Raw genomic sequence first — 27,582 nt, forward strand, 5'->3', positions numbered from 1 at the left:
AAGGAAGACAAAACTCTACAATTGTACTTTGCTCTTCTTAAAGAAAGAAATACTAGGAAAAACTAGAATGAATGAAAACTTTAGAAAACAGAAACAATGATACTATGTATAAGCCAACAAAAGCATTAGTAAGATCAAAGATATGAACTAGTAAGATATCATCAAGATAGCCCTTCAAACTTTATTATCTCTATTTTTCAGGTACCTTTTACCTTCAAGTTCCTCAAATTTTCTCATCTCCATCATCACATTAAACCCATCTAGTATTTTATTTCGGCTATTGTTCTTTCAGTTCTAATATTTTCATTTAGTTCATTTTTATAGTTTCCATTAAAAATAATTTGCTCTCCATTCATTCACCTGTGTATCCCTTTGCCTCAAGCAGCACTTACAATAGCTGCTTCAGAGTCCTGATCTGGTCATTCCAACACTTGTGTCACCTCTGGGGTGGCATCAGTTGTCTTTTCTCCTGAAAACTGGTCATGTTTTCCTATGTTCAGTAATCTGGGACTACACCCTGGACACTGTGAATGTTATGCTGCATAGAGCGTCCTCTAATTCTCAGGAGAGTTGGGTGTTTCCAGCAGACAATCACCCTAGTCGGGCTCAGATTGCACGATCTGTCTGCTTTTGCTGGGCAGTGACTCTAGTCTTAGTACAGTCTGCTTCTTGGGCTCTGCCCTACACAAGAGCCCGGGAAAGGTGCTATGAGCCCTGGACAGTGGTGTGGTCTTACTGCAGTTCTGAGCCTATGCTCTGCCTCTGGGTCTGTCCTGCACAGGCACAGCTGGGGAGCAATACCAAGACTTGTGTGGGCCCCCACACACACAGAAAGGGGATTCCGTATTCCAGCTCCCCTTTCTGGGGTTTTCTCCTTGCTCTCTTAGCTCGTCTTCCCAGTTCCTCTGGCCAGACAGACTAGGTTTCCATTGGCACTTTAACTGCCTGTGCCACCCCCACAGCTATAGCCCCAAGACTAGGGCTTGCCCTCAGAGCAAAGCAAGGGGAGAAAAAAGAGATGAAAACAATGGGGTCTATTTTCCCAGACCTTCTGGGTAGAAAGATGGGGTCAACAGGTTCTTTAGGAGTTTTAGCCATTGGAGCCTCTGCTGCCCAGCTCCATGCCTGAGGCTTCTCTTAAGTCAATGCCACGAGAGGAACAAGGAAAAATCCTGGAAACCCAATGCTATATTGGCTGCTTCTCCAAGTGTTTACTCCCCTCCATCATCCTGTTCTACTTTTCAAATAATTGTTTTTCTGTATTTTCTCTGGAAGGTTAGGTTGTAATCAATAAGAGGGATAGGCTACAGGTAGCTTAGTCCAGTTTGGCCAAAAATAGAGGCCTAAAAAGCATTATTTAAAAAAACATACAACTATCCATAGAGTCTCCATAGAATCTGGTTATAGGTATGTATTTATGCCAATATGAAAAATTATCTAATGTAAAGCTAAAAATAAGCATTTCCAAAACATACCTTATAACAAGTTGGATAATTCTCAATTTCCTTATAAATATTTTTTTCTTTCTGAATAGAGAGTGCTGCCTCATCAAACCTGAAGACAAAACAAAGAAATGTAAAACAAGCCAGGTCCAAATGATCTACAGCAGAGGTCATTACTGTAATGTATTTGATATGACAGTTTTCTTAGAGAAATGAAGAAGGTATCAGGCATTTTAGCACCTACTCAGTAATCCATGTTCCCATGAGCTTTGCTCATATGGCTTGTCTTTTAAATGCTCAACTTGCCCTTTTAGCATCAGACAGACAGAGAAAAGCAAGAGAAATTATGGACAGGTTACTTTGAATGGAGAAGTTTAACTCTGGTAAGGATCATTCACTAATCAGTATCTTTCAAATTCAACAAACTGCTTTATGAGTGCTTATGAAATGTATTAGAGAGAAAAACTCTCCATTTAATCATCCCAGATTTATTTCCTTCCACCAGAAGGCCATCCAGATGCCCTGCCAGCACTGCCTGCCACTAAAGAATTACTTCTCCCGCTCTGTCCTCACTGTCACATGCTCCCTACTTCCTCAGTGAGCCCAACAGCACCTGGTGCAGAAAAGGACAGCAGGGAAAGGCACACAGATCGAGGCTAGAAAAGTGCTTCCTACCACCTGTGATCCTCTGCATTCATCTTCTTCTGTCTACTCTCACACTCACCTTTTCTTCCATCCCACTCAGAGGACAGAATGAAGAGGAAAGGATCTCCAAAAATCTTCCTCTGATCCTCCAAGGCCCTATGCCGTTTTTGCCTCCCCAACCTTAATCCCATTAAATGCTACTCAGATCACCATCTCCCAGTGGAGCTACAGTATACTGGGGCTGGCAAAAGCAGGTTTACAGTTGTGAGGACGTGAAAGGGTTTATTCTTGGATTGTTATTTATTTGTTAATGATTCTATTATTTATTTGCATTCTTGTCTTGTTGTTGATTCAGGAGCAAGCATTCTGCGCTGTTAGGATGTAGAGGAAAGAAGGTGTTGCTGTGACTCAAATTAAAAATACTAACATGCTATACAGTATTTTTCTTATCATTTTTTTAAATATTCGAATTAAAATACACTAGTGGCTTTGTTTAAATGACATTATGAATTAATTTGAATTTTGTAGTCTGTGCCCTGTCAACTTACTGCCTCATAAAAAAGGCCCCTTTGGAGAAATGCATTCTGAATCTCCAGAGTTCAACTTGCTAAATTATGGGAACAAAGTTGATTTATAAGTTGGGCATGGGAGCAGAATTCTAAGATTGTCCCCCAGGATTCTTGCTCATCATATACACTCCCTGTATAACTTCCCCCTTGAGTGTGGGCATGACCGCTGAATATGATGAAATATCACTCCTGTGAGGATTCTAAACAACTGACTTTGAATGAATCAAAGAAAGACTACCCGGATGGGCCTGAGTTAATCAGGGAGCCCTTAGAAAGTTAGAGATCGGGTGTCAAGAGAGCTGTGCTCTCGCCAACCTTAAACAGCAGCAAGCTACCATGTTGGGAATCACCCAGAGGGCACATGCCAAGGAACTACAGGCACCTCTAGAGCTGAGAGTGGCCCCTGGCCAACAACCAACAAGGAAAAACTGTGTCCTACAGCTGCAAGAAAAGGAATTCTGCCAACAACCACCAAGCCAGGAAGGAGGTCACAGACACACCTGGCACTGTGATGCCACCCTGGAAAGACCCTGAGCAGGGAATCTGGCTACACCGTACAGGACTTCTGACCTACAAAACTGAGAGATGATAAATGGGTGTGGTTTTAAGCTGCTAGGATTCTGGTTATTTGTTGGGCAGAAATAGAAAATTAATATGGGAGGATTACATGTATCTATCATTTTTAATTGTCACCATGAGCTTATCACAGATCCTACTTTTAAAAAAAACAGTATCACAACATTCTATGACCACAATGTTCCAATTATATCATCCCAGTTAGGAATCTCAGTATTTCAAACTTTTCATATATTTAACTATTAAGGCTACATTCTCAACACATGAAATACCATTTCTATGTGCTAATACCTACCTAGCAAAACAGCCATGCAAGATACTTTACACTTATATGGGTTTATAGTAAAAATTTAAAAAGTTGATCAAATTTGCTAACAGTCCATAAAATTGACATATAAACCATCCACTTTGAAATGTATCCAGAAAATTATTAATTACTTATAGTGAAAAACAGGTAATTCTTAATGCTCCTTAAAAAATAAAATGTATCTGGTTTTGCTGAGAAGAGAATTTTTATCTTCCTGTAATTCAGAAATGTAAGCCCCATAAAAATTATGTGCATATGACAGGAATTTGACACAGGACCTCACTCAACCGAGCTTTCAATGGATACCTCCCACACAAAGACTCAAAAGTTTTCCTTGTGCCCCAACTACCTCCTAAACTCCACAATATATTTTTAACTACCTAAAAAAGTTTTTATTCAATTCATCATACTACCAACAAAACTTATCATCATCCCCAATAAACCTGGGCATCGCACCAGACAGAACACAGTTACGCAAGGCAGAAACCTAGTGATTATCCTCAGATAGTACCCTCCCGCCTGCCCCACATACATCCAGCCCTCCCTGCATTTAGAATCTAGTGACTGTCTCAGATGATTGATAGAAAGAACTTTTCTTCACTAAGTGAGTCTTAGAAATGGGAGTAAGGTGGGGGTGGGGGTGGTTAACTGAAATGAAAGTTAGAGGAGATTCAAGATGGTGGTGAAGTAGGTAAATGCTACACTCACTTCTTCCCAGGAGCAAACTAAAACTGCAACTAAATTATAGAAAAACCATCCTGAAAAACCACATGAAAAGTAGCTGAAGACAAGTCTTATAACCAAGGGTTTATAAGAAGAAGTCATGTCGAGACTGGCAGGAAGGGTGGAGAGGGAAGAAAGGCTGGGCCCTCTCCTAAGGGCAGTGGCTGAGGTTCTGGAGGGATATCTCAGCTGCAGGATCCCCGTGTAAAGTATGGGGTCTAAACCCCAAGTCGGACTCCCCAGCCTAGAGCACCAGAGCTGGGAAAAGTCACCCACATAACAACTCGGTGTGAAAAGTGATGGGGCTTCCATCTGCCAGTGAAAGGCAAGAGTCTGCTAGAGACACAGCCACTCACCCTGGGCTCCAGCAGAGAGAGGACGAAGCAGAGTAGAGGCACCTGAGGACAGTCTGGGTGCCTCTGGGGAAGGAGCTAAAGGGAAGCCACAAGGATCCCTGTGCTGAGTCACTCTCATACTGCACACACCACCTATTTTGGCTGGAGCACTCCCCTCCCTGTGGCATCAGCCTGGAGGAAAACCTGATTCTCCAGACTCCAACTCACTCTACCCTGTGGAGCTTACCCACCAAGGAGTACTGCCAGACGCTCTTTCAGTGACTGAGCCTAACTGGCAGCGACAGGTGGAGGCAGAAGGAGGTGGATCTCACTGGGGTACCTTGAGACTTTTGCTGACCTGCCCCCAAGCCACTGAAGATAAAAGCCAGTCTTGGTGTACAGCATGGTCCTTCCTGCATGCACCCAAGCCTAGCAGAGGCATCCCTAAAATATGGATTAACTGTAGTTCCAAACAGGTAGCCGGGGGACAGCAACAAGCAGCATCTTACACTGGCTTGCACCAGAGTCCCTTCCAAGAAGCTCAGAATGAGCACACCAGTGGCCAGCTTCAGACAGCATCAGAGCAGAATCCTGTAAACTTAACAAGCAGCATATCCAAAGGAGATCTTGGGAGGCACCCAATCCTGCAGAGGAATCCTGCTTTGTGTGGTCGGCACCTGCACATTAGCTCACACAGCATGGCTGGGGTTGAGCTTCACAGTCAGCCAGCCTAAGGGCTGATCCCATGCATGAATGAGCCAACAGCAATCAAGACCCAAAAATTACAGGACAGCATGCATAACCCGCACAAGGAACATTCCTGGAGCACTGAGTTCACATGATCATAGAGACTGCATGACTGGACTCCACAGGTCACCCAGTACCTGTAAGGGCAACCCACAAAAATGGGAAGTGATATGAGATCTATCCAATACACAGAAACAAACACAAAGAGGCAGCCAAAATGGGGAGACAAAGAAACAGACCCCAAATGTAAGAACAGGAGAGCTCCCCAGGGAAAAAAACCTAAATAAAATGGAGGCAAGAAATTTATTGGGCATCAAGTTTAAAGTAAATGGTTATAAGGATGCTCAACAGCAAGGAAAAGGGCATTGAAACCATAAAAAACAGTATTCACCACAAATAAATAAAACAATATCTGAAATGAAGAATACACTGGAAGGAATAAGCAGTAGGTTGGATGAAGCAGAGTATCAAATCAGCAATTTGGAAGACAAGGTAGAAAAAAGACACCTAATCAGAACAGCAAAAAGAAAAAATAATGTTAAAAAGTTAGGATAGCTTAAGGGTCCTTTGGCACAATGCAAAGTGTAACAACATACATATCATAGGAATATCGGAAGGAAAAAAAGAGAGCAAGGGATCAAGAACCTATCTGAAATAATAATGACCAAAAACTTCCCTATCTTTTTCCTTGATAAAGGAAAAAGACAAGCCTAGGAAGCATGGAGAAACCCAAACAAGATGGACTCAAAGAGGCCCACATCAGGCACATGATGATTAAAATGGCAAAGGTTAAAGACAAGAAGAGAATCTTAAAAGCCACACACACACACACACAAATAGTTACCCACAACGGAGCTCCCATTAGATTGTCAGTTGATTTCTCAACAGAAATATTTCAGGCCAGAAGGAATTTGTATGAAATAATCAAAGTTATGAAAGGTAAGGACCTACAACCAAAACTACTTTACACAGCAAGGCTATCACTTAAATGGATGGAGAACTAAAGAACTTCCCAGGCAAGAAAAAGCTGAAGGAGTCTGTTACCACCAAATCAGATTATAGCAAATGTTAACGGGTTTGCTTTAAAAAGAAGAAAAAGAAAAAACATATTTAAAAAATAAAATAGCAATAAATACAATCTACCAATAATCACCTTAAATGTAAATGGCTTAAATGCTCCAATCAAAAGACATAGGGTAACTGCATGGGTAAGAAAACAAGACCCGTATATATGCTTTCTGTAAGAGACACACCTCAGAATGAAAGATACACACAGACTAAAAGTAAAGGGATAGAAAAAGTTATTTCATGCAAATGGAAATAAAAAAGAAGCTGGGACATGAAGACTTTTTTCTGAAAATAAATATGCATTAAAACCAAGCCTGTAGCAAGAGACAAAGGACACTACCTAACTACAAAGGGAGAAATCCACAACAGGATGTAACCCTTGTATACATAAATGGACCCCACATAGGAGCATCTAAATAGGTAAAGCAAAACTTGATGGACATAAAGGGAGAGATCGACAGTAATACAGTCATAGTAGGAGACTTGAACAACCCATTAACATCAATGGATAGATCTCCCAGACAAAAAATGTATAAGGAAACAACAGCCTTAAACGACACACTAAATCAAGGTTGATTTAATAAATGTCTTCAGAGCATTTCACCCCAAAGCAGCAGAATATACTTTTTAAATATACATGGAACATTTTCTAAGATAGACCACATCAGCACACAAAAACGAGTCTCAATAAATTTAAGAAGACTGAAAAAATATCAAGCATCTTCTGACCATAGTGGTATGAAACTAGAAACCAATCGCTAGAAAAAAAATTGAAAAACACACAAAGACATGGAGGCTAAATAATGTGTTACTTAACAAGGAATGGGTTAACAATGAGATCAAAGGGGAAATCAAGATACCTCGAAACAAATGAAAATGAGAAGACAACAACCCAAAATCCATGGGGCACAGTGAAAGCAGTCCTACCAGGGATAGGCCTATCTCAGAAATAAGAAACATCTGAATAAACATCTAACTTTACACTTAAAGGAAGTTGGAAAAATAAAAACAAAAACAAATAAGCCCAAAGTTAGTAGAAGGAAGCAAATAATAAAGATGAGAGCAGAAATAAATGAAGTAGAGTCTTAAAAAATGATAGAAAAGATCAATAAAACCAACAGCTGGTTCTTGGATAGATAAACAAGATTGACAAACTTTTCCCTAGACTTATCAAGAAAAAAGGAGAGAGGACCCAAATAACTAAAATTAGAAATGAAATAGAAGTAACAACTAAAACTAAAGAAATACAAATGAGTCCTGGCTGGTGTGGCTCAGTAGAATGAGTGCCGGCCTGCAAACCAAAGGATCGATGGTTTGATTCCCAGTCAGGGCACGTGCCTGTGTTGCAGGCTAGGTCCCCAGTTGGGGGCGTCAAGAGGCAACCACACACTGATGTTTCTCTCCCTCTCTTTCTCCCTCCCTTCCACTCTCTCTTAAAAAAAAAAAAAGAGAGAGATAGTAAGAAAATATTATGAACAACTATGTGCAAACAAATCGGACAAATCTGGAGGAACTGGAGGAATTCCAATCTGGAGGAATTAGATAAATTCCTAAAAACAAACAAGCTTGCAAAACTGAATCAGGAAGAACCAGATTAAAGTAGTAATCAAAAAACTTCCAACAAACAAAAGTCCTGGCCCAGATGGCTTCACAGGTGAATTTTATCAAACATTAAAAGAACTGACACCTCTCCTTCTTAAACCATTCCAAAAGATTCAAGAGGAGGGAAGACTCCCAAAGTCAATTTATGAGGCCAGCATTATCCTAATTCAAAAACCAGATAAAGACTTCAGAAAGAAAGAAAATTATAGGTCAATATCCCTGATGAACACAGATGCTAAAATCCTCAACAAAGTATTAGCAAACTGGATCCAATAATACACTGAAGAAATCATACGCCATGACCAAGAGGATTTACCGCAGGTATGCAAGGTCTGTACAATATCCACAAATGAATAAACATGATACACCCCATAAACAAAATGAAGGATAAGAATCACATGATCAGATCAATAGATGCAGAAAAAACATCTGATAACATCCAGCACCCATTTATGATAACAACTCTCAGCAAAGTTGAAACAGAGGGAACATACCACAATGTATTAAAGGTCACAAATGACAATCCTACAGCCAGTATCACTCTCAATGAGCAAAAACTACAAGTGATTTCCTTAAGATCAGGAAGAAAGGGATTTCTGCTTTCACTACTCTTATGCAACACAGTAGTAGAAGTCCTAGCTATAGCAATCATAAAGAAAAAAAAAAGCCATCCAAATTGTAAAGGAAGAAGTGAAACTGTCATTATTTGCAGATGACATGATACTGTATATACAGAACCCAAAGGTTCCGCCAAGGAACTACTAGAACTGATAAATGAATTCAGTAAAGTAGCAGGATACAAAATTAATATCCAGAAATTGGTAGCATTTTTATACACCAAAAATAAACTATCAGAGAAGGAAACTAAGAAAACAGTACCATGCCTAATAGCTTCAAAAAGAGTAAAATACCTAGGAATAAACCTAACGAAGGATGTAAAAGACCTGTACCTGGAAAATTAGAAGACACTGAAGAAAGAAACTGAAGAAGATACAAATAAGTGGAAGCACATACCATATTCAGGATAAGAATAATTAACATCATTAAAATATCCATGCTTCCCAAAGCAATCTATAGATTTCATTCAATTCCTATGAAGATACCAATGGTATAGCTCAAAGAATGAAAACAAATATTCAAAAAATTTATATGAAAGCATAAAAGACCCAGAATAGCCATAACAATCTTGAGAAAGAACAAAGTTAAATCAATCACACTACCTGATGTCGAACTATTCTACAAGGCCATAGTAATCAAAACAGCATGGTACTTGTATAAAAACAGTCATATAGATCAGTGGAACAGAGTAGAGAGCCCCAGTGAATTAATTAAAGGTGACACACACCTTTACGGTCAATTAATATTTGACAATGGAGGCAAAAACATGCAATGGGGTAAAGACAGTTTATTCAACAAATGGTATTGGGGGTATTGGACAGATACATGCAAAAATATAAAAACAGACAATGTTCTTACACTGTGCACAAGAATAAACTCAAAATGTATTAGAGATGTAAATGCTAGACTTGAAACCATAAGAATCCTAAAAGAAAACATAGGCAATAAAATGTTGGACATTTCTTCTAGCAATATTTTTTCTGACATATCTCCTCGGGCAAGGTAAACAAACAAAAAAATGAACAAATGGGACTACATGGAACTGAAAAGGTTTTGCACAGCAAAGGAAACCATCAACAAAATTAAAAGACAAGTCACAAAATGGGAGAACATATTTGCCAGTGATACATCTGATAAGGGGTTAATATCCAAAATTTATAAAGAACTCATACAACTCAACACCAAAAAACCCCCCATAAACAATCCAATTAAAAAATGGGAAAATGACTTGAATAGACACTTCTCCAAAGAGAACATTCAGATGGCCAACAGGTACATGAGAAGATGCTCCACATCACTAATTATCAGAGAAATGCAAATTAAAACCACAATGAGATATGACCTCATACCAGCAGAACTATCATCAATATATCAACAAACCAGTGTTGACAAGAATGTGGAGAAAAGGGAAACCTCGTGCACTGTTGGTGGGGATGCAGACTGGTGCAGCCACTGTGGAAAACAGTATGGGAGTTATGTCAAAAAATTAAAAAAGGAACTGCCTTATGACCCAGTGATTTCATTTCTGGGAATTTATCCGGAGAAAACTGAAACACTAATTCAAAAGAATATATGCACCCCTATGTTCACTGCAGCATTATTTACAATAGCCAAGATTTGGAAGCAACCCATGTGTCCATCAGAATATGAGTGAATAAAAAAGCTGTGGTACATTTACACAATGGAATACTACTCAGCTATAAAAAAGAAGGAAATCTTACCACTTGCAACAACAGCATGGGTGGACCTGTACAGCATTATGCTAAGTGACATAAGCCACTAAGAAAAAGATAAGTACCATTTGATTTCACTCATATGTGGAATCTAAGGAATGAAATGAACTAACAAGGAAAACAGTGACAGACTCGTAGATAGACAGCAGGCTTACAGCTTCAGAAAGTGGGGGAGGAGAGCTTGGGGAGATGGTGGAAGGACTGAGCAAAACAGAAAAAAAAAAAGATGAATAAATCATACATGTGGACAAAAGTGTGGTAACTGCCAAGGAGAGGAGGGTTGGAGGCAAGTGAGGAGGTAAGGGGGGATAAATGGCAATGGAGACTTGACTTGGGGTAGTGAACATATACAAAACAGTGTACAGGTAATGTGTTGTAGAATTGTGTACTTGAAAGTTATGTAATTTTGTTAACCAGTGTCATCCCAATAAATTCAATAAAAAGGAAACAATGTATATCTAAAAGAAAAAAAGAAAGTGGGATTCTCTTCCTCACTGGGAATTACAGCAAAACTCTCTGGATTGGGGTCACTATGAGCCAACCATACAGTGTACCCATCTGCTCAGCTGCCTCAGATCTTTGGAAGGCACAGGAACAGAAAGTCTCACAGGTAAGTCAGATAAACGTGCTGGAAAAGCCTTTCCCAAGATGAAACAAGGACACTGGTCTAGTACCGATTTAAGGGCTCCCAGATGTGACCATTTCACAGATGAAATGTGACTCACTTCTGCATTACAGCTCTCCAGAAATAAGAGAAAAACAGGAGACTAATACCAATATATTAAATAGGTTATTTAATTCTGCTACACTAGGACATAAACTAAATTATTAAGTTAGAATTAAATCTGACAGTCTCAAGTAGATGAAAAAATATATGCATATTAACTAAATGTAACAAGCATAAAACTTTAAATTTCATTCCATATTCTATCAGATGTTATTTATACAAAGTATAAAATTACCATCTGTTTTATTTATTTTAGGCAACTGATAGTCTCAAATCAGATTATAATCAAAATATAAATTCAAGATATTCAAACAGCACATAAATTATCTCAATTATCTTTCTGTTAATATTGACTGTCCATGTTTTTCTTACCTTGCACTACTTAATTCTGATAGAATTACAGTGGCAGTTGACTTTTAATTCTTTCATACTACATGTACCTAATGATACTTTTAAAAGTATCAAATTCCTTAATATTCCTGTGTAAATTATAATCAATTTTTACCTTATTAGATAATTTTTAAAAATATTTCCACAACATTAATTTTTGTTCAACACTACATTAAATACTATCATTTTTAAATGCATTTTTACTAAAAGATAAAAAAGCAATAAAACAAATTCACAAAGTAAACAAAAGACTTCTTGGTTGTCCTAGATTTATAAATGTCCGCCTTTCAAGCAATAGAGATAACCTTCTCACTCCTGCTGCTCTTTCAATTCATAGGTTCCCCCTCTACTGACACCATGAAGAAAACTTAGTACTTGCTATAAAATCATGATTCTCAGACACATATCACAATGAACCAGTGACTTTTTCAGAATGATGGTGGCTACCACCCCTAATGGAGCTCTCTCAAGGTACATGTATGTGCACATAACTGAAAAATGTTCCTCCACTGACCTCCCCAGGGACATCTTAGACACCCCCCTCTCCCTTTGCTACTTCCCCTAAAACACAGTTTTAGATAATCTGCATTTCAGGAAACAAAAGAGAAAAGGATATGGAAAGCAGAAATACCTTAAGGAAGCTGAAAGAGAGCACGTTCCTACACAGAGTCATCCCACCTTCTACTCCTACTTCCAACTCCACTTCTAGGCCTTCAGTGGGGCCCTGTGGAAAGGCCCCAGTGGAGAGAGCTCTATGAAGGCACTGGAAGCCTTGTAGGAAGACCATTGGGATGGGAATAAATGAGAAAAGGAGGTAAAGGTATGCCAGACCTGCCTATCTGCCCAGTGACGAAGACTCAAAGACACAACTTCCTGCTTCTACAGTGTGGAGCCCTGCTCACGAGGGTCAAAATCTAGGTACTACCTTTCACTTCAGCTATTCTGCAGCAGCCTGAAACCACCATCACAAACAGTTTTGTTTTCTGTAGGGAATCCTTTCAGAGACTAACCTCAATTTTTTAGGCCACCATTTAGTAGTGGGACAATGCCAGAGTTAGCATTTCAATTGTTTTAATTTCTAGGAAGCCAAGAGCATTAAGATGAATAAAGGTAATAACCCAATGCTGATTTATAAATTAAATTGGGCTTCATGGTTTAATATAAAGTCTTAATTTAAAAACAGAATAAAAATGTTACTGTTTAATCAATGAAAAATGTCCTATAAAGTTGTGTATTTAAATGAGAACATTTAATAGTTATTAATTCTGTATTAATTTATTCTGCTGCTACTCTAAATGTTTGAATTATATTTTAGAATCTGCAGTCTTAATGAAGAAAAAATCCTTAATTCAGTCTCAGAAAGGGATTCATAGATTATTCAGTCATTTCTTTTTTGATTCCTTGACAAAATGTGTCTTGGGTCTTTCCTGTCAATGGAGGGCTAGGAGCATATCACAATTAAGATATCTATCTTCAGACTCATAGTCTCTTAAGGATGTTTATCTTAACTGTTGTGAAATGAGAGCTCAGCAAACAGAATTTTATGAATGACAGAAATTGTTTACTAGGCTTAAGTTGAGGCAAAGTAAAAAAGAAAGTCCAATAGGGATTCTAGGTTTCTGAGATCCAGCTGTCTGTGCCTTAGGCCATATATTTAAAGGATAAAAAGTAAATACTCTATTTAATGACACTATTTGGTCATCAAAAAGCTGTCCATTTTCAGGGATGAGTATTTAGGGCATCTTGTTATCTATGCCTACAGAGATATTTCTCCTCAAGAAGAGACATTATAATCCAACCAAGTATCAGATCCAGAAAATTGCTCTCTAGTGCTCCTGAGCCGGCTCTTAGCCAATAAAAGCACAATGTATGATACTTTTTGAAATTACACTTTAGAAAAACAGATCTTTTAAATATTTAACTCAATGTGCCATCTCACACACATCAATTTTTGTACTGGGTCACCTGGTGTGTCTACCGCTTACACCAAAAAGATTAACAAGCCAATCCCAAAATTACTTAACTAGTTCCAAACATGAACTAAAGGTATAATATATATGGAAAAACATGAACAGTTTTGGAAAACTTACCTGCGTCCTCGTACTAGCAGTCTGGAAGCTTTTCCTAGTAATTCAACTGCCTGCCGTAAACGTTCCTCATTCTGAAGGTATCAAACAAAAGAGCGTTGGCTGCTTTAATGGAGTAATATTTTTCCCTCCAATAATTATCGAATGAAAAAGTAATGGCACTCAATATGAGGGTGAGGGGGCTGTGTTGGGAGGGCAATACCAAAGGGGCTAGTCCACTTCATTACTCTCTGATAGAAAAAAATAGAGTTCAGTTGTGCGCACAGAAAAGTTCTATAAAGTAACTGCTGTTTCTCTATTTTCCTGCCTATTATGAATCTAAATATTCTAAGTATACTTGAAGAAAAAAATTCAAACTTACTTCAAACACATTAGCTGTCTGTTGGTATAACTGTACAGCCTTTTCTGGATCTACGTTTTCTATAAGCCTAAATTAGAAAAGAAAATTTGACTTATGTGAGAAATAGAAAACTTGTTTCTCAAAGGACTTTATTAAGACAAAAAGATAAAGGCTTCTGTGCAGAGACTCTTCCACACACTCACTTTCCAGCTCGCTCCAATGCCATGGCTGCTGTGTCGGGGGTGCCGTTTTCTAGATACATCATGCTGGCTTTCTCAATCAGCTGAACAGCCTCTGGTAGTTTCTGCATCTCCTTCGGCAAAAGATACAGCATGGATCAGCAAATGCACCATCTTAAACACACAGTTAATCTAAAATTCAATTATCTTATCCCTAACTCATGAAGGTAAATGAGTCAAACCTTACACAATAAATACACTTAAAATGAAATGCCTTCACATAGTTATTCTCCCCATCAAGCTTCATTAGCCAAACTAAATATGTATCAGTTAATTTCTACACAGAATTCATCATTTCACAGAATTTCAGGGAACTACACAAAGATTTGCTCCTTACTACTTTCATAAGCACTCAAAATTCTTTGAACATTAACTGAGTCCCTACTATATACAAGGACTACGCGAAATGGGTAGCCCAAACGGCTGGATCTCATTTACAAGTGCCTCTCGTTTGAACCATTCAGTATTTTAAATCAGATACTTTCACAAAAGCTGTATTATGACTTCCTATTTTTAAGAAATATCAAAATCTATGGCATCAGCAGGCTTACATTCCCGCATGCAATAACACGCTGGGGCTGAGCAGCAGTGGTCCTGGTGGAGGCCTGTCACCTGCTGGAAGTAGACTCATTTCTCCCCTTATCCTACTGCCCTACACACCCAGGCTCACCTCCTTTATCTCAATCACTCCCCTATCGCCTGAGTTCACAACCATCTTCCATGCTGAATGCCAGCAACAGAGTAACTCTGTATCTTACCATTAAACCCTAAGTCTCAGCATCCTGAGGACATCATATCTAGTATCTCCACATCAAAATGTTTTAAAAATTAAAAAAATTCACTTAAAAGCTTGATATAAAGTATACAGGCATTATTTACTTAGGGTTGACATGTTGTATGTCAATGTAAGCTCCATGCTAACACCTCATGGGTTGTTTTCAAATCTGCCTATTTAGTCTCTCACTAAGTTGAAAAATTTTTTAGGATGCAAAACTTGCACTCTAAACTTTAAAATATAACTTTTTTATTATTTAGCTATGGAGATAAATAACAATACAACAGACTAAAAGATACTACACAAAATAAGTTGCCATCAAACTCAAGCGTAATGAATGTTATCAGTTAATATAACCTCAAATCTAGGTGAAAAAAATCTTTTTTTTTGTTATAGAAACCAAAGGTCAAGGAAAGAATCAAGTGTCTATGGTATATGTTGAAGGACATTTGGTAGAAAGCGAAGGTGAGTATAACAAAATCTATTTCACCCACTTTAATTCTGAGGGTTACTTTGGCTTTTCTTCCCCCAATTCACTGATCCATTAATTAAATAAATGTATACTGAGAATCTACAATATATAAAACATTAGGGGGATTAAAGAAATATATAACAGGGTACTATCCTTCATGAGTCTTACCCTCACAGATAGGGGCAATATGATGTACCACCTAAGTTAAGTGTTTAAAAATTAATTAAGTACCTCTTCTTGCCTTTGCATCAAATCAGGCATGACTATGAGTTGCAGAGGCCTAACCACCATGCTGACAACTCTTGATAAAAAAAAGATTGGCTGCCTGCTTAAAAGTTATATTGTTTTATACTCTTCACCCTGTTCTTCTGTACAGTAAAATCATAAAGAACAAAATTAAAATATGCCTATTCTCAGTGGCTTGGCTTGTGTGCCGTAGTCACCTCATCGCTTCTTTGGTACAAACAGGCTATGAAACCACAACAGTTGTGAAATGACAGAACCAGAGGTTGATCCAACAAGTCCCCGTGCCTTCCCCTGTGTCTCCATTGACAAACTCTCCCTTCCTAAGCCTCAACGGGCGATGAATGTGAAGGTTTGTGTGACAAAATGGTGGGAATTTTATCAGAATGAATGGAAGACCAGGGAGCTCAGGACTCCTAACTAAGAGTCCTAATTGTGCCACTACTATTCAAAAGCATTTAATTTAAATACAAGAGAATGACATAAGGCACTTTCTTTTGTCTTTTTCCTTATCCATAGGTTTATTTTTCCTTCATTCAAAGTAGTGCCTTTCAAATTCTTAAAAGATTAAAAAGAAAATAATTTCTGCATAATAATCACTGATGAAAACTAAAGCCTTAGCACAGCTGTTAGAATACAAGCTGAGGCTGTGAAGATTATATACTATTAGTGGTCTAGCATTTCTGCATGAAGACAGCACATCCTAGTAATAGGCACAAAGTACATTGAGATTTCATGAGGCACCTTGGTGTTTCCTAGTCTCAGGGGAAGCTATCTATTTCTTTACAAATTAGAATTACAATTAGCATTCCTGGGTCAAATGCTATGAAAACTCTTAAAACCCTTGATATATATTATGAAAGTATTTTTTAATGATATTAGAAAATCTTCCTGAAAACATTAAATATAACAGTAAGATACAAAACTGTATGTAGAACATTTTCTATTTTCTATATACGTGAAAATGTATTATGTGAAAATAACTACAAGAACAGTAAATATGTTAACAGCAATTACTAACATTCTTTAATCTTTTCAGTACTTGTAAATGTTCTATAATGAGCAAGTATTCACTTAAAAAATCAGTAAGATTATAGAAGTTGTAAAAATTAAAAACAGTAAGTTCTTAAAACAATGCTTTACAATAAATAATTCAAAACAACTTTTTACCATATTAGAGAACATAAAAATGCAAAGGAAAATGTTTTATTTCAATTGCTACTGGCATACTTTGAGAGTCAGTGTCATAAGCAGTATATTCTGTCTCACAACAGTATATTAATTCCAAACCTATTTTTAAGAAGCTGCAATATGAAAAGCAGCACAGCCACATTAACCAAAATATTCCATTCAAAAAGAATCAGTTAAATAGCAACAGCTTAAGTCTTTATTTCTCTTCAATGCCAACTGATATGCATCTAAAACAAGCAAAAATCTCTTTCTATAACTCATGGGTAGTAAAAAATATATACTTGTAAATTTTTGACTACAGTAAGATGTCCTACATTTCTCAAAATTAGGGAGACTTCCCACATAGTTCTTTGTTTAGCAATACACTCTCTCCTGGTCACAGAACTTAGAACCTTGGGGTTCCCAGTTCCCTCCATAATGTTCTCTTAAAGTTCACTTTTAAAACTTGTTATCTTAGGACACATAAAATGTACCCTGTAGGTCCAATTAGCATGGCCTTCTCTTGCCTTACAGCAAGGAGACTTTTCAACTTCAACATAAACTTACTTCATTGTGGTGTAGTTAATTCATTCTACCTACGTAACAGTAGGACAGAACATTACTGACCTTCAACATCATGCCAGCCTGCTCATAAGCTCTGCAAAGAGAATACAATTTCTCAGATGAGATCTTAAAGAAAAAAGGAGGAGGAGAAACTTTCTACTACAAATAAGGAAAGTTACTTCACTTTTAACTGGCTCAGGCACTACACATTATTTTAGGCTTGTATTAGCACAGAACATTATTTTCTTCTTCTTTTTATTTTTGAGGGCAATAATGCCTTAGAAACATCAGGCATCTGAGTTGAAGGGATTTTATTTTGCAAATGCAAAATTAAGTATGACTCAGAACGGTTAAATAAATGAGCTTCTACTTGACAAGGCTAAATCCAAGTTTTGAAACAAGTAAGTATTCTCCAAAAAAGCAGGAGAAAGATTCCTAGTTTTCTCCATAGGCACTATAACTATCAAGAAAGAGGGGAAAAAGAGAGGTCCTAACTTACTTGTTTTTTCATAGGTTACTGAATAGAATGATCTTAAAAATATTAACGTGCATTTAATTTAAACACTTTATCTTAGGAGAGCTTAGTTTCAAGGTTCAGGTAAACACTGAAACAAATGGAAATGATTTTTATTTAAGTCAATACAAAATAATTCACTATTTACAAATTTGTATTTTAGGAAAAATTTACTGACCTATGGAAAGACAGCAACATTTAAAACATAATAATCTGCAAACACATGAAAATGTGGGAGAATATTTACTTACTTGGCAGCATGAAAAAGACTGAATGGATGTAACAAAGTCAATATTAAGGAAAAAAATCAAATCAACCATTTCTAAATATTTACTATTTAAAAGACAAATGTAACTAAATCACTGCCCCAGTGGAAATCCAAAGGGCAAATCCTACAAACAGGTAAAGAAGAAATAACTTTATGCCTGCTGATGTCTCTTAGAACTACGTAATTCACAAGAATAACACATAGATTTTAAACTAGTTCCATTATGCATTAATATGAAGTTTTACTAAAATGCAAGACTACTATAATCATAATTAGCAAGTGAGATAAAATAAACAATTTTCAGTATAAGTTTTAAAAAACTTCAGGAAAATCTTATTTCAAATACCAGAGGAAGACTGTATTTTTAAAATATTTATATAGCAGTTTATGTATCTCCAATACCTGTGCTACCTCTTAATTCCTCAGTGCCTATTACAGATTTTCCTCACTTCATCCCAAGTAAAACCATCATTAAGCAAATCCAGAAAAATCAAAAATAAACTCTCAAATGTAACTCTGCAAAGCAGTATAGACCTTATGATCAGAAGTGTCTATAAACGCTCCTTCAAAGTTTAAATATACAGATTGTTTTCTAATCTAACAGCATTGGATTCCACATGTAGCAAATTCGTAACAAGTGAAAATGCGTTTGTCAAAATCATGGAATTGTCAAGTCCTTTTTAAAGGCTGAAAAAGATACGCCCTGTTATTCTCATGGGCAACAGCTTCTCTCAGACAGGCATCTTTTGCTTGCTCAAACTGTCTGGCATTTTTAAAAGCAACAGCTGAAATAAAACAACAAAAAGACTTTCTATTTCCACCACTTAAAAAATTTCAAATGAATCATTACCAAAATCTGTATCATGTGTGAAATATTAGAAAATACGTATACTTACTTTAATCAAATATTTAGGAAGAGTCATAAAACTTTGAAGTATTACTTTTTGTAAAGCAACTTTCTTACCACATTTCAATAATAACTTAGAGGTATTTTCAAAAGTTGGTTGTTTTCTTATTTGTACACCATTTCCTACAAATCAGTGCTATCTCCACTCAAAACCAAGAAGTCTTTCTAACTAATACCAACATCTAAGCTTTGAGAAACTAAGATAGCATCGGTCAAACCAATGCTCCCAAATTAACAGGTACTATCACAAAAATCAGTACCTTACTTCACTAGTTTTATATTTAATAAAAACAAACAAACAAAAAACCCCAGTGTTTTAGTTATAGCTTATTCCATCTTTTAAATTATTTTTGAAATAAAGACCAATAACTACATTAAATATTTTAATAATAAGCCCTCCTATTTGGCACAATCTTTAAAATAAATGCCTAACATTTAAAAATGCATTTAAAATAAAGCTTTTGTACTCTTTAGGTTTCTGTGGGAAAAAAACCTCAGTATCCAAAGAGTTAAAATACATTGCTCATTGCTATAAAATGTCATCATCAGAACAAAACAATTAGGACTGGCTCTAAAATGTATTACAGATTTGACAAATTTACCAAAGGTTGCTTACGAATACATAAAAAGGATACAATTTTTTTAAAAAAAGGTATTTGTTAAAAATACACTCTTAAAATTCTCTTTTAGTAAAATACTGAAAGTACCGAAACTATTTCCCTCTACGACTTAAATGTATTTGCATAAACTTATAAAAGAAACTGAACAAAGAATGCTTTAATGGGAAAAACCTGACCTGAAATAATTATTTTTGAAAGCAGCTCATGGTCTCAGATGTATATAAAACAAATCTGTGTCAAATTTCCCTCATGGAAATTTAAAAAATGTTGTGCCCTCCCATTACAAAAGCTTCTTGTACAGGTGCCCATAAAATCCATATAAGGTTTGAACTTTTAAAAATTTTCCCTTTAAATATGATATATGTAAGTATCAGAGAATTTACTCAGGATTTAAATAAAAGTGCTAAAGACTCACTTGTTGTTACTTCTTTTATTATCTAGAAAATGACACTTTGTATTGCATCGATTAGCTTCAACTTACCCAATTCTTTTTTTCTTTGGTGATGTACTAAAACTAAAGTCTGCCAAAAGCCCAGTACCTACACAATCTCTATGCTAGGATAGTAAAAGTGATCAGAAGCTGCTATCAATGAAACACAAACAATCACAGATATGCTAAAAGCTATATCCATAACTTAAAAGTGCTAAATTTTTAGCAAAACCCATACCTGTTGCATATTTCAGATCATTTTTATCTTACATACAGATAAATATATTCTAATATTTATGTAGCTTAACTCATGAACATTTATCAGTATATCTCAAAGTGACTCTCATAAAAAATCATGCACCAAACACATGATTTTAGATCTGCTTACAATAAGACGTTACAAAAAATTTAACAAAAATCTGTATTCAATAACAGGGATTATAAAAAAAGAACATGGCAAACTTCTAGAGATACTATGCAATTGAATGAAGTTCCAAAATACATTATATACAATGCTAAACCTGCAGCTAAGTTCTGCCCACCCTACTCATCTCTGCTGTCATGAAGAAATATGGGGATCTCTGCCTCAGCCCTCAACACATTTGAAAATAACAAGTGTTAAACACACAAGGGATTGGGTTGTTGTTGTTTATTAGAATCTTATAGGAAGCATTAAGAGCAAGAATTATGCTGAGAGAAAGTTATCAGCCCACTCTAAGATTGCCATTGGAGTTACAGGGCTATAGTCACACGTACCTGCTTTTCCATATTCAGAAGCAGCACTGTCATAATCTGGCTTCCACTTTAAAAAACCAGTTTTCAGGCTACAATGAAAGAAAGACATATTTCTTAGAGGTTGCCAACCACATTTATAAATTAGAACCCTGTTTGTATGACTTTATGGGTCATTAAAAAAAAGGAAGAGGAGCCATCAGGTAACAAGTCCCCATCCAATTTAATACAATTTTAATTTATTTACAATTTAATACAACCTCACCATTTTCCCTCCCACTGCCATAGACATGGTTTTCCTCCTTTTGAAATGCCTGTATAACATCCAAATGTAGCAGAGATTACCTGAAAATGTGCTAGAAATATTAATTGTTGCCCCACCTAAGACCCATAGAACCAGTGACTGGGGTGACCAGCCTGTAACAAGCCCTGAGGCCTAAGGCTTGAAGCCCTCTAAAGCACAGCACAAGTAAGCATTTGGATTTGTGAGACCAAAGCTCAGGAGAGAGGCTGGAGAGATTAAATGAGGAGTCATCAGCATATGCCACACCAAGAGTCCTGTTAAGATCCCCTTAGAGAGGCCTTGAGAGGGGGCTGAAAGACTGCAGAACACAAACATTCAGAGAACAACAGAGGGAGTCACCAAAAAAGGCTGCAAATTAGCAACCAGTGAGTAAGAATAACCAGAAAGACAGGGATGTTATAAAAACAAGAGAAGGTGCTTTCAAGGATCACTATTGGCATCTCAGATGCCAAACCAAAGAACAATCAATTCTGAGTCCTTACCTTACCTGCCCTTTCTGCAACATTTTATTTTCTTGCTCTAATTTAAAATAATTATTCATTTCCAGTTTAAATTAACTCAGTGACTATCAAGCTTGCCTGTGAATAAGAATTGCTAAATAAACACCATCTTAGATTCTAAATTTCAATTCAATTAGCTTATATATACCACTGTCAGCATCAAATCGTCCCTGAGATATGGGGAATCTCCTCAGAAGTATATACCTTCATTTTGTGACAGCTGTGTGAACTGCCCCGAGACCCTAACTTTAAAGGAACATTTTTCTGCCAATTAAATTTATTTAATATTTGTATTTGTGTATATACTGGTATGATGCAAATCTGTAATGTAATTTTTTTTGTTTTTTTTAATTTTTATTGTTATTCAATTACAGTTGTATACTGCAATGTAACTTTTCAAGGTTACCAAGAATATTTTTGCTCGAGAACCAAGATGGCAGCGTAGGTAGACACACTGCGCCTCCTCGCACAACCAGAACTGACAGAAAATCGAACGGCAAGGAAGTCTGACACCAAGTAGATAAAAAGAAACATACATCCAGACCCGTAGGAGGGGTGGAGAGGACTCGCATGGCCATGGCGGGACCGAGACTGGAGGAGTGTGGGACGAACAGCGCAGGCAGTCTGACCACTAGCAGACCCCGCGGCCCCACACTCGTGCACAGATAAACCGGGATGAACGAACGGCGGGGAGCAAGGCAGACCGCGTAACCCAGGGCTGCAGCACAGGGAAATAAAGCCTCAAGCCTCTGATTGAGAACACCCATGGGGGTTGGGGCGGCAGCAGGAAAGACTCCCAGCCTCACAGGAGAGGTCCTTGGAGAGACTCACAGGGGCCTAGAATGTGCACAAGCCCACCCACTTGGGAACCAGCACCAGAGGGGCCCAATTGATTGTGGGTAGCAGAGGGAGTGGCTGAAATCCGGTGCAGAGTGGAGTGGGCGCCATTGCTCCCTCTCGGCCCCTCCCCCACATACAGTGTCACAGCCCAGCGACCAGCGTTACCCCGCCCCAGGGAACACCTAAGGCTTCGCCCCTTTAAGTAACAGACACACCAAGAAAAAAAAAAAAAATGGCCCAAATGACAGAACACTTCAAAGCTCCAGAAAAAATACAACTAAGCGACAAAGAGATAGCCAACCTATCGAATGCACAGTTCAAAACATAGGTTATTAAGATGCTCACAGAATTGGTTGAATTTGGTCGAAAACTAGATGAAAAAATGAAGCCTATGCTAAGAGAAACAAAGGAAAATGTACAGGGAACCAATAGTGATGGGAAGGAAACTGGAACTCGAATCAATGGTGTGGCCCAGAAGGAAGAAAGAAACATCCAACCAGAAAAGAATGAAGAAACAAGAATTCGGAAAAATGAGGAGAGGCTTAGGAACCTCCAGGACATCTCGAAACGTTCCAACGTCCAAATTATAGGGGTGCCAGAAGGAGAAGAGGAAGAACAAAAAATTGAAAACTTATTTGAACAAATAATGAAGGAGAACTTCCCCAGTCTAGCAAAGGAAATAGACTTCCAGGAAGTCCAGGAAGCTCAGAGAGTCCCAAAGAAGCTGGACCCAAGGTGGAACACACCAGGGCACATCATAATTACATTAGCCAAGATTCAAGATAAGGAGAGAATCTTAGAAGCAGCAAGAGAAAAGGACACAGTTACCTACAAAGGGGTTCCCATAAGACTGTCAGCTGATTTCTCAAAAGAGACCTTACAGGCAAGAAGGGACTGGCAAGAAGTATTCCAAGTCATGAAAGGCAAGGGCCTACATCCAAGATTACTGTATCCAGCAAAGCTATCATTTGGAATGAAAGGGAAGATAAAGTGCTTCTCAGATAAGGTCAAGTTAAAGAAGTTCATCATCACCAAGCCCTTATTATATGAAATGTTAAAGGGACTTATCTAAGAAAAAGAAGACAAAACATATGAACAGTAAAAATGACAGCAAACTCAGTTATAAACAACCAAACCTAAAACCAAAGCAAAAGAAAACTAAGCAAACAACTAGAACAGAAACAGAACCACAGAAATGGAGATCACATGGAGGGTTATCAATAGGGGATTGGGAGGGGGAGAGAGGGGGGAAAGGTACAGAGAATAAATAGCATAAATGATAGGTGGAAAATAGACAGGGGGAGGGTAAGAATAGTGTAGGAAATGTAGAAGCCAAAGAACTTATAAGTATGACCCATGGACATGAACTATAGGGGGGGAATGTGGGAGGGAGGAGGTGGGCAGGATGGAGTTGAGTGAAGGGGTGGAAATGGGACAACTGTAATAGCATAATCAATAAATATATCAAAAAAAGAATATTTTTGCTCAAAATAATTCCTTAAATGCAGTCTGTCCACTCTAACCCACAAAATTGAGGAAGTATGCAATAAAACAAAAATTTCATCCTCCACCCCACTCCAAAGCACTCATCATATTCTGTATATTAACAGAAATTTTAATTTCACCCAAAACAAGGTATAATAATTCAATTGTCTAATGGGTTACACATTAAAAAGCTAGAGATTTGAAAGTATAGTATTGGGTTGGTCAAAAAGTCTGTACATGAAAGACACACTTTTCACTTTCACAGATAACTTTATTGATTTGGATATTTTGAGTATGTTGGCTATTTCCCACACAGTATAACACTGACTGTTTTCAATTAATGTCTCAACCTGATCGCTATCAACTTCAACTGGTCTACCCGACCGTGAAGCATCATCTGGCATTGTCCAGCGAGAAATCTCTGGCATGAATCTTCACAAACCACTTTTCACACATTCGATCAGCCACTTCTCCATATACTACAGAAGCCTTTTTTTACGTTTCAGTTGTGTTTTTACCTTTCTTGAAATGCTAAAGCATAATATGCTGAAAATGTTGGGTATTATTCTTCACTCTTCAAGGTTAAAATGGCTACACAAAAAAATCACCCATTTTGATAAGTTTTTTTTTTTTTAATGCAAGCTGATATGACAGCTGTCACAATGCAATGTAACAAAATTGTTTTGAAAGAAGTTAAAGACAACTAAGCACTACTAGAGCCATAATATGGAAAACAAAAAACAAAAAAACTTTTTGGCCAACCCAATAAATCATCCCCAGTAAACTAAGCATCTCTAGTTAGTAAGTGAGAAGGCACTCTGCTTAGTTTAGTTCAATGGCTATAACTGTTCCGAATATTTTTTTCAAAAGAGTCAATAAAGAAATTCTGTTGAGGTTAACAGTTTAATCAATTTCCATAGGACCAAAACCCACAAAACCACCACCTGTTTGAGGGGGGTAATTATAACTACAAAACTACTTGGCAACATGGAACCATATTATCACTAGAAGACAGAAATATCAGATCGCCTCTTTGTTCCAGGCCCATTTTTCCTGCCACCTACTGAGCCTTCAAACACAACACAATCAAGCCTTAATCCAACACCTCCCTGACCCAGCCCTACCCACCTATGTTCATTCATCTCTGCTTCCGCTGAGGGTCTCTCCACCACTCCACCTCTCAAGTTAGAAACAGAGGGGTCAAGCCTCTCCCTCCACATCCAGTCAAGCCATTAAAGCTTTTCAATTCTATCTAAGGAATGTCACCCAATCCTGCTGCTTGTACTGTTGCTTTAATTGGGGCCCTCACCATGACAGCCTACTAACCTGTAATGGGGAGGTCACCTTTTGGGCTCTGCCCTCCTGTCCTCTTCCATTCCTTCTACCTTTGGCACAGCAACCTTTCCTTACCTTGTATCTCAACTGAAGCCACTCTATACTTCATACCTAGCAATGAATACCTTATTTTGGCTCACCTGTTTGTCTGCCCTCCCGTGATTTCTAGGCTCTTGAGAAAGAGACCACTTTTTAGATCAGTAACCCCAGTAGCCTGTGTACATACACAGTGACAACTCTGTAAACGTTTGTTTACTAAATATGCCAAAGTTTTCACTCTCCCCTCCTCCCAGTCCATTCTCCACATCGCCACATTTCCTTTAGCTAAAATAAATCTAACCAGGTCCCACTGGTTATCCCTAGAAAAGCTAAGGTTCAGTAGAGCAGAGGGGCAGACATTTCAGTCTGGCCCCAACTCTTCTCCACTCTGGCTCATGCCCTGGGTACTGCATCTACTCTACATCCACCATTTCCCGCACATTTTCAGGCCTGTGCTTAACCTACATCCTGGGCATGGATTCTGTTATAGGATTTTCCCTCCTCTAAAAATTTCTTATTTTTCAGGCCCTGCTCAGAAATCGCCTTTATTAATATGTTTCTAAATATCCCCAGGCAGAATAACCTCTCCTTCTGTTACCAAAGCACAGTTAACAGCTTTAGGATGATCTTTATTACAGACACTATTCTAATAATACTTTTGTGTTTGCTCTCAAAGGAAGATTGTTGTGGGCAGCTGCACCAAAAAAGTCCCGGTACCTTCCACACTGCCTGGAAATAATGTGGTACAACAGAAATAGCTTGAGTTTTTCCCACTGGTGAAGAAATGTATCTGCCACCTTTCCACTGTGAGCCACGAGTAATTCATTACGAGGCTTCTTCAAGTCTCATTTCCCCTTCTGTAAAATGAGAATCTCTATTTGCAGAGTTGTGGAGATGTCAGTCAGATTACGTATATGAAGCATCTAACACAGAGCACAATATAGACATCTCATTATCTCCAACTGCCAGATAAAAATTCGATGGGCGTTAACGCAACCGAAGAGGAGGGGGAGTGTCAAAAGGATTATGCACAAAACAATTCAGTTCCACAAATATTTGTTGGGTGCCTATTACATACCGTAGAAGCTGGCCGAACAAACATAAAAAGACTAAGGAAGCACAGTTCTTGCCCCCAGCAAGAGTATAATGGGACATGACAAAGGTCACCGAGGAATTTTCTGGGTAAATCTGTAGCCCACTTACCCAACATAAAGCAGTCTTTTAGAGTAATGGTTCTTAACCGGGGGCTATTTTATCTCCCCCTGGGACAGTTTAGGTTGTCACAATCAGGGAAGGAGTGTGGAGAGGCATGTGAAGAGGCATTCAGCAGGTACAGGCCAGGGATGCTGCTAATCATGCTCCAATGCACAGGGCAGCCCCCACCACAGGGACTTATCCAGTCTTTAAGTGCCGAGGTTAAAGAAACCAAGTTCAGAGCAAAAGCAGCGTAGCTTTGACCACACGGACTCCCAGAAAGAGCGCACGGCCGACTTCCGGCGCGGGGGAGGGGGGAAGCCACCACGCTCACAGACCAGTAGCAGCCCGCACCGCCAGTCCTGGCAGGCTGCGGCTGTCACCGCCTCCCCCAAACCACCCCCCCATTCCCTCACGTCCTCCTTTCAACCCGGCCTGAAAGGGGCACGACTCCAGCGCCCATGCAGACGACAACATTAGAATCTCTCACTATTTCTCAGCTTTGGCGAGGTGCTCCAGCCCCTCATTTATCTTCTGAGCCGCCATCTCCACTGTCCCGGCCCTAGAAAGCAGAGAGCCCGGTTGAGAAAGCTTGGGAACACCCAGCAAGGAGCCGGGACAGCCCAACAGCCCAGCGCCTACTGGGGCCAGCAGAGGTCAAATCTAATAAGGCAAAGCAGGTACGGAAGCCCGTCAGGGCGCAGGGCGAGGAGACACTGCGCAGGCGCGGAGAGCCTGGGCTCTGTCAGACCGTGGGCTTCCAGCGCAGGTGCGGTGATGCGTTAAAGATGGTTCCTTCATTCAGTCAACAAATATTTATTGAACAACTCATATGTGTCAGGCACTGTTCTAAGCACCAGAAAAGCAGCAGGGAGTACAACAGACAAAAAACCGCCGCCCTCGTGGAGCCTTGCCTTTCTACTCATGTGAAAACGCATTGGCGTTATAATTTATTTGTCCGTAGCTACAAGAGTTCACTTTTTTCATTTCACCTTTTGAGTGCCAACTACATATCAGTCAGTAAGCAAAAATTGATTTATTA

General features: G+C 38.3%; 1 protein-coding gene across 1 annotated transcript in view; it reads right to left on the reverse strand.

The window, feature by feature from the left end:
• NAPG (NSF attachment protein gamma) overlaps window positions 1-27,202 on the reverse strand; it is a 30,671-nt gene extending 3,469 nt beyond the window's left edge. Inside the window, exons 1-9 of the mRNA XM_024580333.3 lie at window positions 27,031-27,202; window positions 20,868-20,935; window positions 18,855-18,939; window positions 18,138-18,155; window positions 17,436-17,466; window positions 14,113-14,222; window positions 13,931-13,997; window positions 13,573-13,643; window positions 1,476-1,554 (exon numbers count right to left, since the gene is read on the reverse strand). Coding sequence (XP_024436101.2) covers window positions 1,476-1,554; window positions 13,573-13,643; window positions 13,931-13,997; window positions 14,113-14,222; window positions 17,436-17,466; window positions 18,138-18,155; window positions 18,855-18,939; window positions 20,868-20,935; window positions 27,031-27,086 — 585 coding nt within the window. The 5' untranslated portion in view covers window positions 27,087-27,202. The remainder of the gene's footprint in view (window positions 1-1,475; window positions 1,555-13,572; window positions 13,644-13,930; window positions 13,998-14,112; window positions 14,223-17,435; window positions 17,467-18,137; window positions 18,156-18,854; window positions 18,940-20,867; window positions 20,936-27,030) is intronic.
• Between the last annotated feature and the right edge of the window lie 380 nt (window positions 27,203-27,582).

The sequence above is a fragment of the Desmodus rotundus genome, chromosome 10 (assembly GCF_022682495.2).
Source record: "Desmodus rotundus isolate HL8 chromosome 10, HLdesRot8A.1, whole genome shotgun sequence".
In the NCBI taxonomy this organism is placed as follows: domain Eukaryota; kingdom Metazoa; phylum Chordata; class Mammalia; order Chiroptera; family Phyllostomidae; genus Desmodus; species Desmodus rotundus.